This window comes from Plectrocnemia conspersa, unplaced genomic scaffold (genome assembly GCF_051122295.1).
Source record: "Plectrocnemia conspersa isolate PC_06_02 unplaced genomic scaffold, ASM5112229v1 ptg000014l, whole genome shotgun sequence".
Classification (NCBI taxonomy): Eukaryota; Metazoa; Arthropoda; class Insecta; order Trichoptera; family Polycentropodidae; genus Plectrocnemia; species Plectrocnemia conspersa.
In genome coordinates, this window is record NW_028277178.1 from 1,387,137 (window position 1) to 1,404,657 (window position 17,521).

The 17,521-nt window shown below is 29.9% G+C and overlaps 2 protein-coding genes across 2 annotated transcripts in view; one reads left to right on the forward strand and one right to left on the reverse strand.

The window, feature by feature from the left end:
- Positions 1–1,338: 1,338 nt before the first annotated feature.
- Positions 1,339–8,050, forward strand: Arr1 (arrestin 1). The gene is made up of 8 exons (XM_088203997.1): positions 1,339–1,498; positions 3,569–3,759; positions 3,827–4,005; positions 4,822–4,957; positions 5,174–5,331; positions 7,173–7,316; positions 7,383–7,512; positions 7,873–8,050. The coding sequence occupies exons 1-8, from the start codon at positions 1,390–1,392 to the stop codon at positions 7,975–7,977; spliced, it is 1,152 nt and encodes a 383-aa protein (XP_088060123.1). The 5' UTR covers positions 1,339–1,389; the 3' UTR covers positions 7,978–8,050.
- A 2,720-nt stretch (positions 8,051–10,770) lies between these two features.
- The window catches only part of LOC148225949 (kin of IRRE-like protein 1), a 152,843-nt gene continuing 146,092 nt past the window's right edge, over positions 10,771–17,521 (reverse strand). Inside the window, exon 16 of the mRNA XM_088203691.1 lies at positions 10,771–11,120. Within this exon, the coding sequence (XP_088059817.1) occupies positions 10,927–11,120 (194 nt within the window). The 3' untranslated portion in view covers positions 10,771–10,926. The remainder of the gene's footprint in view (positions 11,121–17,521) is intronic.

The following is a 17,521-nucleotide window of genomic DNA, read 5'->3' on the forward strand; positions in this document are numbered from 1 at the left end:
TATTAAATTTGAATAAACACATTAAAATGTTATTGTATTTTATTAAATAGTTTTTGTTTTTTCTTTTAAATTATTAGTCATGTATGAGATTGTGGCGGTTCTCAGTGTTGACACACCACCGCTCAACTTGTGAAGCGGGTGTTTTTTAAATTAATTTTTATTAGTTTAAATATACATTCTTTTCTTTTTTTCAATCAATATATAACAACGGTCTAACACCCCAGGTCCTCGCCAGCTCTATAAAAAAGGTCGTTTAATTACGTAGCCCCAAGAATTACATTCGCTACAAGATTATTAATAAACCTTTTATTATTTTATATGTGCAAAACTTCAACGGTTCACTTATTTATTTCTAAATACACAAAGTTCTTATATATAAACAGTTCAAAAGTCATATAATTAGTGTAATAACATGTGATTGAAAGCCGAATGTGTGAACCTGATTAGACGATCAAAGTGAAAACTGTTCACTGACTTTTATAGGTCGTCTTGGTCGATTCGGCGTAGCTCGCTTGGTACGAGCTCGGCTTAACTCTCGTTGTTCCAATTCCGAAGCGAAGTGGTAAATATGTTCCAAGTTCTAACTGAAGGAAAGAAAGTTCAATGTTCCTTTCATTCCTTCACCCTTTGATCAGTGTCAATGATTCAGAGTGTAATCAATGTATTAGTTATTATCTAATGAAAATAGTATTTTGAATAAAAATACCATTAGTATGCTACGCTTAATGTTTTTTTTGCAATATTAGGATTAACTCTGATATGCTCTAGAATTCTTGGGTTGATTGAATCAAATAATTATAAATACTTTTCTTTACAGTAACAATATTTTACTCATTTTTTGCACTATATTGACGTGGTGAAGGATACTTTCATTAATAAAATATTAGCTAAGCGATTCTACCGTAAATAAAAAACGTAGATAATGACTTATTATTTAATTTATATATTAAAATATCATATTTTTAAAGAAATATTCAATTAAATGAAATATAGGTCTGTACTTCTAGAAATATTTTTTAGAATCTGATTTGAATACTATTTATAGTACTATTTCAGTATCTCTATCCAAATTTTCACGAGCATGGTCGAAGGTATTTTCTAGGGTGGTAGGAGAGAAAAAAATGGAATCTCAGCTAAAGGGTGTCACACGTCACCCATCGGCGTCGTCACACGTTCGCCGATCGATTTGCGTGACGTGTCGGTTACCATTCCAAAGAAACAACGGAAAATGCCAAGGAGGGAACATATTATTTTTTAACAGGATTAAACGCGTTTACGAAGCCGCACAACCGCTACCAGTCTCATATATATAAAAGGAAAATGTTCGCTTGTGCCTCATTCCGAGATCAGTTGGTTCTGTACAACAAACGAAAACACAAAGCCGACAAGATGGTGTACAATTTCAAAGTGTTTAAAAAGTGCTCGCCGAACGGCAAACTCACCCTTTACCTGGGAAAAAGGGATTTCGTCGATTACATTTCGGCGGTAGAACCCATCGGTGAGTTGAATTAAAAAATAATAATAAATTTTTAAACCGCAACAAAATATGAATAATTGTTTGTCAAAAATGCCAAAAATAAAATTTCACCAATTCATGAGCACGAAGAAAATAATTTACAAAACTGGATCCGTTAGGATTTAAATTCATAGGTTCAAATAAGTTTTTGAATTAAAACATAAAATATCCCAAAAAAGAAAAATAAGAGTGCGAAACGAATATTACAAAAATTAAGTTATTAGGATCTTAATATTATATTATAAATATAGGTTAATGTATCGAAGTACAAAGTTATAATGAAATAGTTTTCACGCCAGGTGGATGATTCTTATGCTATTATAAATGCAATGTCAATATAATTTTGCTATAAAAACATCTATATTTGCCTAAGCGTATATGTATGTGTGCTTCACAAGCGCATAGAAGAGAGTGATTCAAAGTCAGCGCATTTGCTAGTTTTACAAATTGTGTTTATATTACTACTATCGTTTTCGCTCGTACCAAAGCTCTTTTGGCCGCTATTTTGCGCTACGCGCTTGTGATATTGTGGTTTGCGCTCGAAATCTTGCTTTTTGCTAGTGTTACTAAGTAAATTATTTTTATTTATTAGTGAACTTGACCATTTTAAGAAATTAGTTAAGAATCACGGTAAGATCCTATTCACCTATCGTGCTAGATACATTTAAGAATATTAATGTTAGATGCCTGGTTTAAAGTCAGTTAGGTTATTTATCCTTTGATTTTTCAATGATAGTAAATAAATAGCAGTATACTAATAAATAAATTAAGATCAGAGACTCTCTTATTTCGAATTGCCTGAGCCTTGTACTCAAATCACCTTGAGATTATTATTTTTTTTTTACTGTAATATGACAGGCGTTAACCCAAAGCGTCACAATGGGGAAAACATAACTAAAATATAAAATAAAGTAGTGAGATGTTATTCTACCGAATAGTTACGTTGTTACTGCTCACAATCATTAAATCAAATTTTATTTATTCATCCATAAGATCAGGAAAATCTAGGAAAACCTATTCTGTAATATTCAATCGGAATTATAAGTATATGATAATCACTAATTCCAACCTCCAAAAGGTGATACATATTGAAAAACACTAAGGTTTACATGGTATATGAATTAAACCGTTTTAGGTATTAGTTTTTTTTGCGAATATAAAATATTTTGATATATTGCCTTATTACTAGTAAAGCTAAGGGCATTGAAAAATTAGGCATATGAGAACCAGATAAGAAACATGATTACCATAAATAAAATTATGTCGGGTATCGTGTTTCGTACATTTTAGAATATTATAAAGATTATTAGCTGTTTTTAAATGTAAATTTATTTTTGTCGCATCATATTCATTACTTTAATTTATACTAAGTTTATTTTAATTTTAATTGGTTTATATATAATATGATATACGGTAAATTATCGGTTACGTTCGCTTGATTAAAACTAGTTAAATTAGCAAAATTGTAATTATTAGAATATTAAATAATTGAAAACAAAAAATAGTTAAAAGTACTAAAATACATAATTAATTCTATATTAAAATTTATCATTATTTTAATTTATTAAAAAATAATAAGTCACGTTTTAAAATAAAACACATTTTTATTGTTTTTTTGTAAAATATATATTGACGAAATATTTAATAAAGTTTTAAATATGTTATTAAAAAAATGTTATTTTGATTTTAATTTTGATCTAAAAATCTATAATTCATGAGAGCTTTACTAGAAAAATAAAAGTAAAGTAACTCTAAACAAATTTTCCTAGTAGATCAACCGTATAAATGCAATTATTTAAATATAATAAATATAAAAGCCTAAAGGCATTATAATATTATTATTTTTTGTCAACGATCGGAATTAATAATCATCATTCCAGTAGATTTTATGTATACTTTTGTTGGAAGTGGAATGAGGTAGTGAATACATTACACACTGCCATAGCTGTAGAGTTGGTTCTCGAATCCCAGCGGGCGAAACGTACTCTGAATAGCAAACGAAGGTTCGTTCTTATTTTATTTTCATTTTATATTATTATAAATATTTAACAGACGGCGTCTTGTTGATCGACGATGAATACATGAAGGGAAGGAAGGTCTTCGGACAGATCGTCTGCTCTTTCCGCTATGGTCGCGAAGAGGATGAGGTCATGGGCCTCAATTTCAACAAAGAGCTTTTCTTGGCCTCGGAGCAACTTTACCCCAAAGCTGAGAAGAGAGATCAGAACCTTACTAAGCTGCAGGTAAAAAATACTTGTCCTAAAATAGAAAAAAACAGGTTTAATTATAAAATAAATATTTAAACATCAGGAGAGATTGATGAAGAAGTTAGGACCGAATGCTGTGCCGTTCACGTTTCAAATCCCAGCAGGAGCTCCTGGATCTGTGACTCTCCAGCAAGGCGTGGAAGATGATGGAGAACCCTGTGGAGTCCAGTACTTCGTGAAGATTTTCGTAGGCGATAGCGAAATTGATAGGAGTCATAGAAGGTACGATTGTTTTTAAAAACGTGACATGAGTTGGAATTTATAATCCAATTTGTTGAGCATCGGTGCTTCACGCGTTGTTCAAACGTGATTCAATGAGATAATTGGCTTTCCAATGAGATTATTTTCATATATTTTTTTGCTGACCTTTTGCTGCCATTGAAAGTTGATTAGAATAGACTTTTTGCTTATCAAGCATTTGCTTAACACTTCATATTTTACACAACACTATCTTCTTGTGAGTTATGAAGGATTTTTTACAATTATTCATATTTAAATTGAATCAATACTTTAAGATTTTGTCGCGTATCACTTCTATAAGATATTTTAGTTCTCAGCTTTCTCAAATACTGCTTTATTATTTGAAACATTAGTGAAGCGAAGAATTATTTGTTGTTTTAGAAGATTCCGATTTTTTTAAATTCATTTTTGTTAAGCGCATCGGGATATAACTCATTGCATTTTTTAAAAATCGTGTATTTAATGAGTGTCCTAGAGAGTCATGATTGCATCCGCAATTCTTGACTGTCGCAACCAGTACATAAGCGCTCAAAAAGGCTCAAAAATTCAGCGTGTCAACGAGCTTACTATACATAATTATGTTTCGGAAATAGCTACGAGAAGCTGAAACAATTTATGTGTGATGCACATCTCGTGTAAGTGTACGGATAATAGCGTTTCTTAAAAGATATAAATGTATATTTTAAATCTTTACCTCTTATATAATGTTGTTTGTTTAGAAGCATTGCGGTACATAAGCAGTTATTAAAGAAAGGCGATCAATTTACGTCTACCTTCTATATTGTATATTATTTGCAGGAGCACTGTGGCTTTGGGCATTCGCAAAGTTCAATATGCACCGAGCAAACAAGGAAACCAACCGTGCACCGTGGTCCGCAAAGATTTCCTGCTAAGTCCTGGAGAGCTGGAATTGGAAATGACGCTAGATAAGCAGGTGAGAATTGCTAAAGTTTGGCATATATATTCCATTTATAGTATAGAGTTTACCATATGTATGTATAAAGTGAAAGATTTGTTCGAACCCGTTTAATATGATAGTTTGCCGAGAAGTTTTTCCCTGGAGATAAATTGGAAGCGAAACTGTTACTCGAGACGATTTATTCTCAACGGGGAGAAACTTTTTTGAAGAGTCGGCTTTTGAATTTTTCAGCTGTACTTGCACGGCGAGCAAATTGCGGTCAACATTTGCGTGCGAAACCACAGCAACAAACCCGTGAAGAAGATAAAGGCTTCCATTCACCAGGGAGTGGATGTGGTGTTGTTCCAAAACGGCCAATACCGCAACGTCGTGTCCAGCGTGGAGACCCAGTATGTAAATTAATTGTACAACTAACAACCCTAGGGTAACTACTTTACCATTTCGTTACAAACGAAAACATTAATCTTAGATACGAGCCCTTTTATGGATTTATATGTACATATAAAAAATTAGAGGTTATGTTCGTTATTGAGCAATTAAGGCAATTATCAAATCAAAAACCCTTCTAGCAATCATCTGTTTTTATTGCTGCTGATTCTGCTGATTCCATTATAGAATATTCTTACTATATATTGGTGAAAATAAAGTTTTATAAATTAGCTCGAGTATCAATTAACTAAGAGTGAATTCATGGGGCTGAAGTTTTTGATTTGTCCAGTAGTTTTGATTTGTTTAATGACTTATATAAGTTTTGTCATGCTCTTTATAAATAAAGACTGATAACTCTAGCTCTTTTATTTAGCATTAATTAATTTTTTTACCATATATTTAAGCACAAAATCATAAACCATTGATTCGCGTGTAGTCACAACTCCTCTCCGCCACTATTTAACACAATCTATCGATATCAATTACAGGCAGCCCTCGACTTTCGCACATAATTGGTTCCTGAAAATGTGTGCGAATGTTGAATGTACGAAAGTCGAGGGAAGTAAAAAAATTGAAATTGTGTGTTTTTGATTGAAATTGAATTTATCAAGTAAATATAAGAGGAGTTTAAGAGACACGTTTAAGTGGGGTTTGCGGGTGTTTACTTTGAAAAGTTATCAAGAGCTAACTGTTTTCCACTATTCTTTTTCTTTTCTTCATATAGTATTTTATAACATGCTATGTTTTTATTGATCGCCCCACGCACTTGAGATATGCGGTCTCCATTGGGATCACAATCTTCCATAATATTTAAAAATTTGTCATGGTGCGTGAAGGCTTCATTCATATTTTTCATTGTTAAAGAGTTTTCCAAAATAAACCTGTCTCATCTACATTAAATATTTGGCTAGAGGAATATTCTACATCTTCAATAATTTTGGATAATTATAAAATAAATTCTTTTGCAGCATCTTTATCCGCATCAGCCGATTCTCCAGTAAATTTAGTATTATGAAAAGAATACCTCATTTTAAAATTGTAAAACCAACGGTTACTTGCTTAAAAAGCCGTGTTAAAATATTTTTTTAATCTATCCTTCCAATCTTTGTGCAAACTAAGAGCTTTTGCTTGAATAATTGAAATACTCAGAGGGACATTTTTTTGATGTTGGTCATCGATCTACGATGACAAAGATTTTCCATTTCATCCATGTTTTTTTTGCTGTGTTTTTTGGAAACATATCATTAAAAATTGTGGAAATATCTCTTTATTTTCCACAATTTTGAACGTATTCTTAATTATATTTTTATTTTGCAAAATTGAACATATCGTAGATCTGCTTGTATCATACGAACGTCCGATTGAAGCAAAAGATTCACCGCTATCAAAACGTTTTTTTAAAAAAAAAATGTTTTTTTTTAAATGTGCGAAATAGCGAATTGTGCGAAAGTCGAGGGCCGCTTGTAGTGCGATATTATTAATTATTAAATATAAAATATTGCTTTAAAGAAGAATTATTTTTTTGGTGAAATTATTTATTTTAACTATTATACAAATATGTAAACAATTGGTTTGTGTCTGAATTTGCTTCCTGTCGGTAACTATTTGACATAATCTGTCAAAATCAAGTTTTGCAATATTATTATTTTTTAAAATATAAAATATTGCTCTAAATATTTTTGTATTAAATTTATATAAACAGTAGTGTTGTTTCGTCCCCGCAGCTATTTGACATGGTTTTTCAATATCAATATGCGCAATATAAAATACATAATGTTACGTTGAATTATTATTTTTTCAGGGATGGTTGCCCGATTCAACCAGGGTCAAACCTCCAAAAGATCATCTATTTGAAACCGTCTTTGGGAAGCAATCGCGACAGAAGAGGAATCGCTCTTGACGGACAACTCAAGAGACAAGACACTAGTCTTGCTTCTACCACACTGTAATTAAAAAAAAAAACATTTAAAAAAATACATATTAATTTAATAAAAAAATATTTTTTTTACAGTTTGATGGATCCTGAGCAGAGAGACGCATTCGGAATATTAGTCAGCTATACAGTCAAAGTTAAACTTTACCTGGGAGCTCTTAATGGAGAGCTGGCAGCTGAGCTACCTTTCATCCTTATGCACCCCAAGGTGAGATTTTATTTTTTAATATAGTTAAGCCCAAGTTTAATGTCTCAGAAAAATAAAATACAACGCCTGCAGCTACTGCAGCGCAACTTTAGACAAGATTTCCTATAAAAGTTTTATTAAGATCCTGTTTCTCACGGAGAGGTGTTAAGGGGTTGGTTTTATTCATTTAAGTATTTCAGCTCACGTATTATTTAATTTTAAATACTGAAAAATAATACATTTATTATAATTAAAATGTAGCAAATACTTTATCAATATCTTATTTTTTTGTTATTATTTATTTTTCACTTGCATTATAGTAGTAGGTTGTTAAATATGATTATGTCGGTTGAATAAAATAAAACGTTCTATCTATTACAGCCGGAAAAAGGAAAGTTGATGATGATGCACGCCGACAGCCAAGCAGATGTGGAGATGTTCAGACAGGATACCATTTGTCATCAAGAGAGCGTGGACGCTTATTGAATATAAATTCGTGGATACACAGCCTTTGGTGAAAATGATAAATTCTTATATGAAAAATAAATATTTTGGTTAATTTATGACATTTATTTAAAAAAAAAAAAAAAAACTCAAAATATAATTTTTCACGCTTATTATGTACTTTTTGCCCTACATTGTGTTTTCATATATTGATTATATAAAAATAAATTGATTTAATTTTATAAAATTAAATAAAAATGTATATGTAATTAAAAATTATAACATTGTGAAGTATTGTATTAAAAATAAAACATATATTAAAAAAAATGTTTAATATATTTATTGGTGCATTAAAACTAATAGAGTTTTATTTTCGTATTTTTTTTAGCTATTAATCTACGTTTTTAAGGGCGAATTATGCGGAGTATAAAGAAATTTGCAGATAGTCACCAAAATCTAAACAAAGACACTGCATCCGAAAAAGTTTTCCTATATAAATTCATAGGATTGGATGTGTCTGTGTATGTACACGTAGAGATTTCTCACATTATGGTTGAGCACAATATTTGTCACACCACCGCGTTCCATGAATACAGATTTTATGGTCAACGACAATGATCTCGAAGGGGATGCCGTTTCGACTGCGAAGCTCGTATCTTTTTGGCCTGTCCCTATCTTCAATTCCACAGCACCAGAAGCAAGCGCAATAAAACGGTTATTGTGCGCAATTCGAAATAAGTTTTAATAGATACGTCCCGAGCAATGATAAATTTTATTCGAGCCAACGTCTGCGGAGAGCATAAAGCGATACACGTTACGTTTTTATATTTGTATCTCCTGTCTGAGATGCAAATAAAATGCGTTATGATATCGCCGGAGTCGGGAAAGAAATGAGGTATGGTAACATTATGTATTTTAATTAATAATTAAAATAAAGGCTTAAAGGCTAAGGTAGCTTCATGAATAAAGCTACCTGAGCATTTGTGTTATTCTTTAGATCCTTCGTTTTCAATTCAAATTTAAATTTACCTTTTCAGCTGTAAATGTTGTCATATGCAAATAAGATGTAAACTAAGTTCTAGAAATTTTGATATGATAATAAATTGCCCTTTAAAAGTCTTGACATACTCTTGATAATATATATCGTTAATTTAATCTTGATGTACTATAATATCTAATATGTTATGCAGTTCCTAGAGCATGGTATTTTATCTGTTCACCTGGTTTAGGTGGATGTTTGTTTGATAATTAATGTATACATACATATTTTTTTACAAGTGTAGACAGGTTTTATAAATTTATATTCTGCTCAATCTAACAACGTAATATTGTTTTTTTTTAAATAAACAAGTTTATATGTATATACAGAATGAATGTTAAAAAACGATTTCGCATAAATTATAACCTTGAAAATAAATTTTTATTTTTGTTATGAATTAAATTAGATTTAATAAAAACTGTTCACCAGCTCAAATTAATTAGTACAATATATTTGATATTAATCGATACTTTTAATTGTTTTTCAGAATTAAAATCAATGTTTATTTGTCCATCAAATAAAAAATGTTGAAATTCTGATTTCTTTTTGCGCAAACCGTTTGCGTTCCATGACAATGCTTTTAGTCGATATCAGATTTAAATTAAAAATATTGCATAAAAATGTGCTGAAATTAAGTTGATTTATAACTGTAGATGCTGCTGCATTTTATTGTATTTTTATTTAAAATCTGTTGTATCGAACGCGATTGTGTTTTGAATTCCGCGGAACGGTTATTGTAGCTATAACAAATAAAAATACACTGACTTTGAAAATAAAATAAAGAATTTACTTTTATCTGAAAAATAAAAAAATATAGATAGTTACATTATTGATAATAAAGATTATGGTTAGTTTTTATCTAAAGACGTTAAGCTTTTAAATAAAAACGTACATTTTCACATAAATCGTCTGACATTTGTCTCCTTCATAAAACGGGAGAAATACTTAGTCTGTGTGTATTTTTTTCATGGAAAGTCCACTCGTGTATTTACTACACTTCTCTCGTAGTTTTCGCATTCATTTTATTCGACGCCGTAAAGTAAAGTTTTGAGATTTTTTACGGCCGAACGTCTGATCTCTGTAAGATAAGAGCAAAGTTCGCCTCGGGGTCCAACCAAGAGTTCCAAGTTTCGAGAGTGTCAACGCGCCCGGAGGTCTCCAATGAATATCCCTCTCACTTTTACTATCTGGCAATCTCGGCATAATTAGACGTCCAATTAAACTTAATTAAAATGGGGATGTACGCCCTTTATTTAAGACGAGATTCACCGCTGGCTGCAAACTAGGAGACTACGCAGAATTATTAACATCTGAAATGATGTTTTGGCAGATAAATTAAAGACCACTTCTTAATTTGTAGTGCTGTTTAGTGCTGTATAGATATGCATACAATTATCAAATAGTAACTCCCTTTCTAGCAAAGCATTTAAAATCCATTCACTTTTAAATATATTAAGTTGATATGTTTCTGTCTATGTTTTACGACCGCGAAGAAGCAAGCGGATGTATTAGTTCGTTGAAAACTGGGTACAAACCCTACGCTTTCATATTGCTTATAAAATTTATAAAAAAATATGAACACGGTCTATGTAATAAAATATTGTACGATGAGCAATTTGGCTTCAGATTCTTATTTCACCACTGAGCAATTAATAACATCCACATGATCACAAAAACACGCAGAGATTATATATAAATATATAAATTAATAAACTGTAAAATATTTTAAATTCTTAAATTTAAAGTTTATCACTTTTTCAATTAATTACAAAATAAAAAAAAAACGCTTCATATTAATATCAATATTTTTTAATATAGTATATAACATTCAGCGCGTTATATGATCATTATTAAAAAAATTAAATTATATACACTTTTTCGTGAGCGTCCTTCAGTTCCCTTCACTTGATATGGTACAATTTATGTTTAACATCACAATGTTTGACGCATTTTTAGACGCAAGACTCTGGCAGTCTGGTGTCTAGCAGCTTCTCCTTGAAGGCCTGAATGTTAAGTGGCGCGTCTGAAGGATAGTGACTGCGGGACACAACAATGTGTCCAGGAGGACCTTCGTTATCCACTGCAGGCATCATCTCTCTTGGGCTGTTATCTGCGCCCCATGTTCTAGCGTACAATGCTGGTGGTTCTGCGAACAAAATAAATATTAATTAAAAAAAACTGAAGGTTCTTTAAACATATTTTTATAATAACATCCTAAAAATATTCATTTTACCCTGAAGATATGACAATTAACAATGTATTTTTTACTCATAAACTATTTTTCTAAATATTTTTTTTAGTTGTAGCATTTTAATTCTAATCATTAGAGTATTGCCTCATAAATGCGAATTTAAAGCGCGATATTTTACCACAAGCTCACAGCTATCGTTCAATTCTTAAAGCAAAAAAAACTAAACTTCATCTATCTATTAATTTTACGATACACCGAGACATTTTTTCATGCCAGTGCAGACCATACGTGACAATAGATCTAATAAATTAAAATAATTTTATTACCCTTTATTGTTTTTTATATTAAATAACAAATTTCAACACTTTAGAACACAAAAACACAAAAAAAATTATTTAATGGTTCTTGTGATGCACAATATATAATATATGAATGTTTGGTTGTTACCCGTTCTTGCATCTCAGCGCCTTTCTTTTAGAAGCATTGGGATACGATTCGCTTAGTTGTATATCGTTTAGCATTTCTTTAAACTACTGAAGGGTTATATCGGCAACCAAACTATTTTGGAACGTCTTCAAAAATCACCATCGCGTCTTATTTTGATGCCCATTAGAGCCAGAACTAGTACAGTTATTATAATTTAATTTGAATATATTAAGATTGATTTATTACTATATTATTTTTAAGCCACATAAAAATAGAATCAACCGTTTTAATTTTTTTTTTTAATATTTAGATATGTGAAAAGCACTCAAAAGTCATAGAAAGAAATAAACGCGCGCTTGGGGCCTCAGATAAAAAAAAATATATTTGTAAAAATATTTATCTAGTGACAAACTAGCTTCGGTACCTCATGACAGTGAGGAACCGACAGCTAGTCTGTGATTAATTACATAAAAACTTCACTATCATCAATGATCCTACGTATAAATTTTCCCCTTATTTAAACACATCTATTTTTAACAAATTTTCAGGTGCTCAACTTAAATACTAACTGAAAAATTCATTATTTTTCAGATATAATTACGCTACAATTAAAGAATAAACGAAACATATTACAGAATTATTAGCAATTTTTTTTATATATATAAATATATATATTTATATACATACATATAGCTCAACTAATGTTGCACTTGAGCCTCGGAAAAGCTTGATCCGCCACTGTGTATATATATACATGTTTTTACGATATATGTAGTGAGACTGAAATAAATTTTAAGTCATGATTTTAGCCTTAAATTGTCATTTATGACAGAAGAAACAACGTAACATATATTAATAAAGTTTTAGAGGAAGCAAATATTATTTTAAATTTCATAGAGACTAGAATCTATAATTTTAATGAATTTCAGTTTTAAAGCTTACCTATATATATTATTAATGCTGCAAGAAAATAAGGAACATAAAATATCCCGGTAATGATAAAACTATAATAGATACCTTACGAAGTATTAAAATTTTGTATATTATATGTATTATATATCATAAATAAATTGTCTTATAGATTGGATGTTATCTATGTATAATTCCTTTATCAAAATGCGATAAGTTTTGATGTGGATGAAGCCGAAACCGTGATTTATAGTGACTGCCATTTGACACGTGAGTTTAATTAGGCATTAAGCATTATTGCTTTTTCTGTTCGATCAAGAAGCTCAACACTTGAGTGTCGCATCAATTGAGCGATACACATTTAGTATATTGCATTTTTGCTTATTATTTGTATATTTATTTTAAACAAATTAAAACTGAAAAGTAGATTCACTACAATAAATTTAGTCGATATAGATCATAGTTAAAACGTATCAGGCTCACGATTTAAATTAAATGCCATATGTAGCATTGACGCGAATAAAGTTGTTCACCCCTTTTCCAACCCTGATCTATATATTTAGTTTTGGCTCAACACCTGTGATGCAATGAAATGAAAACGATACCCAGCCGATGTTACAAAAAAGTTTTCCTCAGATAGATTGCGGATATCTAAAAACTTTTCGCTGCTTTAAACCATGGTTGTCCATTCGGTGGGTTTCATTAAAACTTTTCAAACTAATTTCAGTGGACTTTTTATTCAGCGTCAAAGCGTATACATACATTATAATAAATGCATAACAATTTTGAATACATTTTAATTTAACGTATCAATGAGAAGCATTTTTATTTTATATTTATTATATTTTTTTGGTTTAATATTTATGCATATTATATGAATTCATAATGGTATTCTGAATGCATTCGTGACACCGTTATAAATTGCAAACCCACTATAATTCAAAAACTATTAAATCCTTTAAACCAAATTTAGTGTTTCAGGACCCGGCTTACGAGCAAACGTGTTGGTTTTTAACTAATATCGTATGAATTATTGCATATTATATTTTAATTTATGCAAAGTATTACAATATTATATTTTTAATTATTAAACATATTTTTAAAATAGGATATTTATAAAAATAACCTGTTTGATTATATCCACACTTTAAAACTGTTAGTTTACAGCTTTTCTCCACTTCAATTTGTATATAATTTTCTGTTTTAATTTCGATGCGGTAATTCAAATAGATGTCGTATATACAGATTTTGAAAAGGCCTTCGATAATGTTTGTCATTAAATATTATTAAAAAAATGGTCAGACCTCGTTTGCTTGAATGATTTGAGCGATTTCGATAAAAACATTTTGACGAAAGAAACTTTTACTAAAGGTTTCAGAATAATTTTTAAGAGCAAATGAAGGTAACACGTAAACGACTTCAGCTAAAATAGATTTACAACATTGAAATAGTTGGATATTCAATAAGTATTGAAGATGAATATTTATATATATAAGTTAGACAATATAATGTGTTACTAGAGTATTTAGTAAAAAATAAAGTTGTGCATAGATTTAATACTAGAAATAAAGGCAATTTAAGGATAGTTCGGTATATGAAAACGAGTACGGCCAGAGGAATATTGTACGGAGGTGTAAATTTGTATATTACTATTACTTGGAAAATCTGCTTCCCCAATGGAATAAAAAAATACCTTCGTAACGTTAAGAAATAAATTATTATAATATAATATTTTTTTTTAAATTTCATATTTATGTTTTGATTAAATTTGTTTAGTGTATCAACAACTATATATTTTAGTTAAAGCAATTAATAAAATAAAATAATAAATAATTATATAGTGACTAAATTGAGAAAATATGATCCATGTGTTCCAATTTCCATTATGATAAAGAATAAACCATTTCCATCGTTGGTTTTACCGGAAGTATACTTTCGCTAATGGATAATTCTACGAAATTATATTGAATCTCGGAAACCACTGTTTCAATTCTCCATGTTTTCTATGTTTTACGTACAAGTCACTCAGATATATTGAGAGAAAAAAACGACTACACGTGTTGCTCAAGAATACAAATTGTTTCATTTAAAAACAAAAACAAATTTAATTCCAGCTAGTATAAATGAATGTTTGAACAATTATTCGAATATTCATATAGTTGTAAATCGGACGAATTTTTAAGATAGTCGATTAAAAACTCTACATCTGTCGTATAGTATCGAATGTTTTCATCCAGGTACTCACAGTTGGTATAATAAATAAATTGAATTATTTGTTTTGTAAATATATGTTTTTTTAGGTATTTTGTAATTAAGTATTGATTTTTTTGTGCAGTGTGCTCTTTTGTAAAGCTGTTAAGTGCTGCAAATGTATTTAAATAAATAAAAAATACCATTAACTTCTACATAGTACAGAAATTAAAAAATGTATTAAAATCGTAAATATTCAACAATATTTTAAACCATTTTATTTACAATTTTTTACTTCAAATTTCAAGTATATTTTCAAAAAATTGTTTGCTTGCAGTTCAAACATATAAAAAGTAAACAGCTGTTTTGAAAAATATTCTTATGATTTTACTTTTTATTTTAAAAAGTAAGTCACAAACGTATTTTTTACGAATATAATATGTAATAAAATTAAAATTTGTTTTAATATATATTAAAGAAAATAAAATACATTAACAAAAAAAGTCTTTTTAAGTAGCTTAATATATTAAAAAAACTCTAGTGCATGTGTAGTTTATATCTATAAACCCTACATTATATTTATTTCGCTTTTAAAACAATAATAATAATAAAAATTATTTAAAATAGTAATAAAAATTAAATACAAAAAAATGGTAATGCTATATGGTCGTTTAAAATAGAAAAGTAACTGTAAATATGTGCCTAATATATTATTATTTTAGAGCAACATTTTATTAAATTATAACAACTATAAAAGAGATTTACATGAAATAGTTGAATCCGCTGGTTTATAACCTACAAACAATACACGCGCGTGAACGTTGAATGATTCACACATAATTAGTATGTTGTAATAATGTATTAAAAACAATTAGCTATAACCATAACTTTAGGCAAGTAGTAGATATTCGCCACTTCCTGTTGTAAAAACTCTCTTTGTATTATAATATTAAAAGCGTAAATAAACTGTTTTGGTAAATATTGCGCAAAATGACCATAGATTAGCAATATACAAATATATGTATATTAATGAAAACGTCAATATATATATAAAAAAATAATGTCTGTATATATAGCAGATGTTAATATGATTTTAATTTATAAATATCATGTTTTAAAAATATTTTACGCTTATATTAATAATTCACATTGATACACTTAAATTTCGTATAATTAATTACACATCTTTTTTGAACTTAAAAATGGTAAAAAATATAAAGCAGTTGAAATTAAAAGTAAAATATGTTTGACAATCAAACAATTTTCACTGTGTAGAATTTTCGTGTGCGCAATAATCTGGTTACCAAATTAACTAAACTAAAAATTGTTGAGCTTATGAAGTCCAACACGGTTATATAAATGCTACGCTCAGCTGACATTCGCAAAACCATTTTGAAAGGTTCGCAACCGCCGGTTAATTTATAACCTACAAACAAGTCACGCGCGCAAATTAATAATTTCAAAGCCTTCAGTATTTTATTAATACCCGTAATATTCTCTTTGCAGCTAATATACACAGAACTTTAAAATATATTTTTAATATATAGTGCATATATAATCTATAATAAAAACATTATTTCTAAAACAAATTAAAAAATAATTGATCCAAAATAAAATTTAAATTTAATCATTGAAAACATGCCACATATTGACATATACTGTAAATACTCAAAGGGAGGGGAGGAGTAAATGAAAAAAAAATGGGTTCGTTAAGCCCTCCGAACTAATCGATTGCTCATTTTTACCGTCAGAGCCTTAATCCGATTCGGACCGTTGCACTAAGGGTAAATCTTGACATCAAAGCCTTTGACCGACCGCCAGGGGTTATGATGTAACGAATGCCATTTTCAACCCACAATGCTGAAAAAAGTGAGGTGAGATATATATGCGATAGCTGGTGAGTCTCGCACAAAAGCCTTGCGACGATTTATTGCGCACCGTAGGACAAAAGTACGCAACGATGATAATAACTGAATGTGAGAGGTGGGGGTTGAAAAGAGTTACTTTTTTGTATGGAGTATTCATTGCAAGCAAATTTATGTCGGTCGTGGAATGTCACGATTTGAGCCGTTATCTCTTGTGTTTTCAGAGAGGTATATTAAAATAATGAAAATGTTTTTGCCAAGTACAACAGAGTTAAGTTTACGTTATACAGAAAATATTTTACTATAGCTGCGAATGCTAAGAGAGTGAATTTATATATGTAATATAATACAAAAAGCTTTATACGGATAATTTGTATTTATGGTTCATTGCTTACAAACGATTCACGCGCGCGATTATAGTGTACACCTTAAATAGATAAACACCATTCTACATATTGTTTTAAGCTCTTTATAACTATCGCCGAAAGCTTCTTGTGTATGCCAAGCCCGTTGAAAATCAGGACGACAGAATCCTGGCCACGACGGTTAAGAATATGGGACGTGATAACAACTCACTAGGGTAGGGGTCAGCAAAATACGGCCCGCGAGATTTTGTATTTTCAAAAGTTTGTGCTATAACGTATCCGCCAAGTGTCGAGTTAAGAAGTTGTGAGGTACGACTGTATGTGGTGCTCCCATTGCTTTGCATTTTACTGTGCCGTTACACAGTTATAATTCGACAGCGTCTTCAGTGCCCCGTGTAACGCTTTTTGCGATATTTTGTTCTCATTTTATAACCAGTGAATATTTATCATATCACTGGCAAAGCAAGAAAAAAACTAATGGGTTTTAAATGTCGCAACTTTTAAGCAGAGTTGATGGTGAAATAATTTGTTTCACAAAAATAAAAAATTATAATAAATAAAGGAAAGCCATTTACCAATGGTAAAGTAATTAAGCCGTGTT

Excerpts from the sequence above, each read along its gene's own strand:
- Arr1 (XM_088203997.1), top strand. The coding sequence starts at position 1,390 with ATGGTGTACAATTTCAAAGTGTTTAAAAAGTGCTCGCCGAACGGCAAA. Across the intron at positions 7,317-7,382 it reads AGTCTTGCTTCTACCACACT|TTTGATGGATCCTGAGCAGA; the intron begins GTAATTAAAAAA and ends TTTTTTTTACAG. Across the intron at positions 7,513-7,872 it reads TCATCCTTATGCACCCCAAG|CCGGAAAAAGGAAAGTTGAT; the intron begins GTGAGATTTTAT and ends TATCTATTACAG.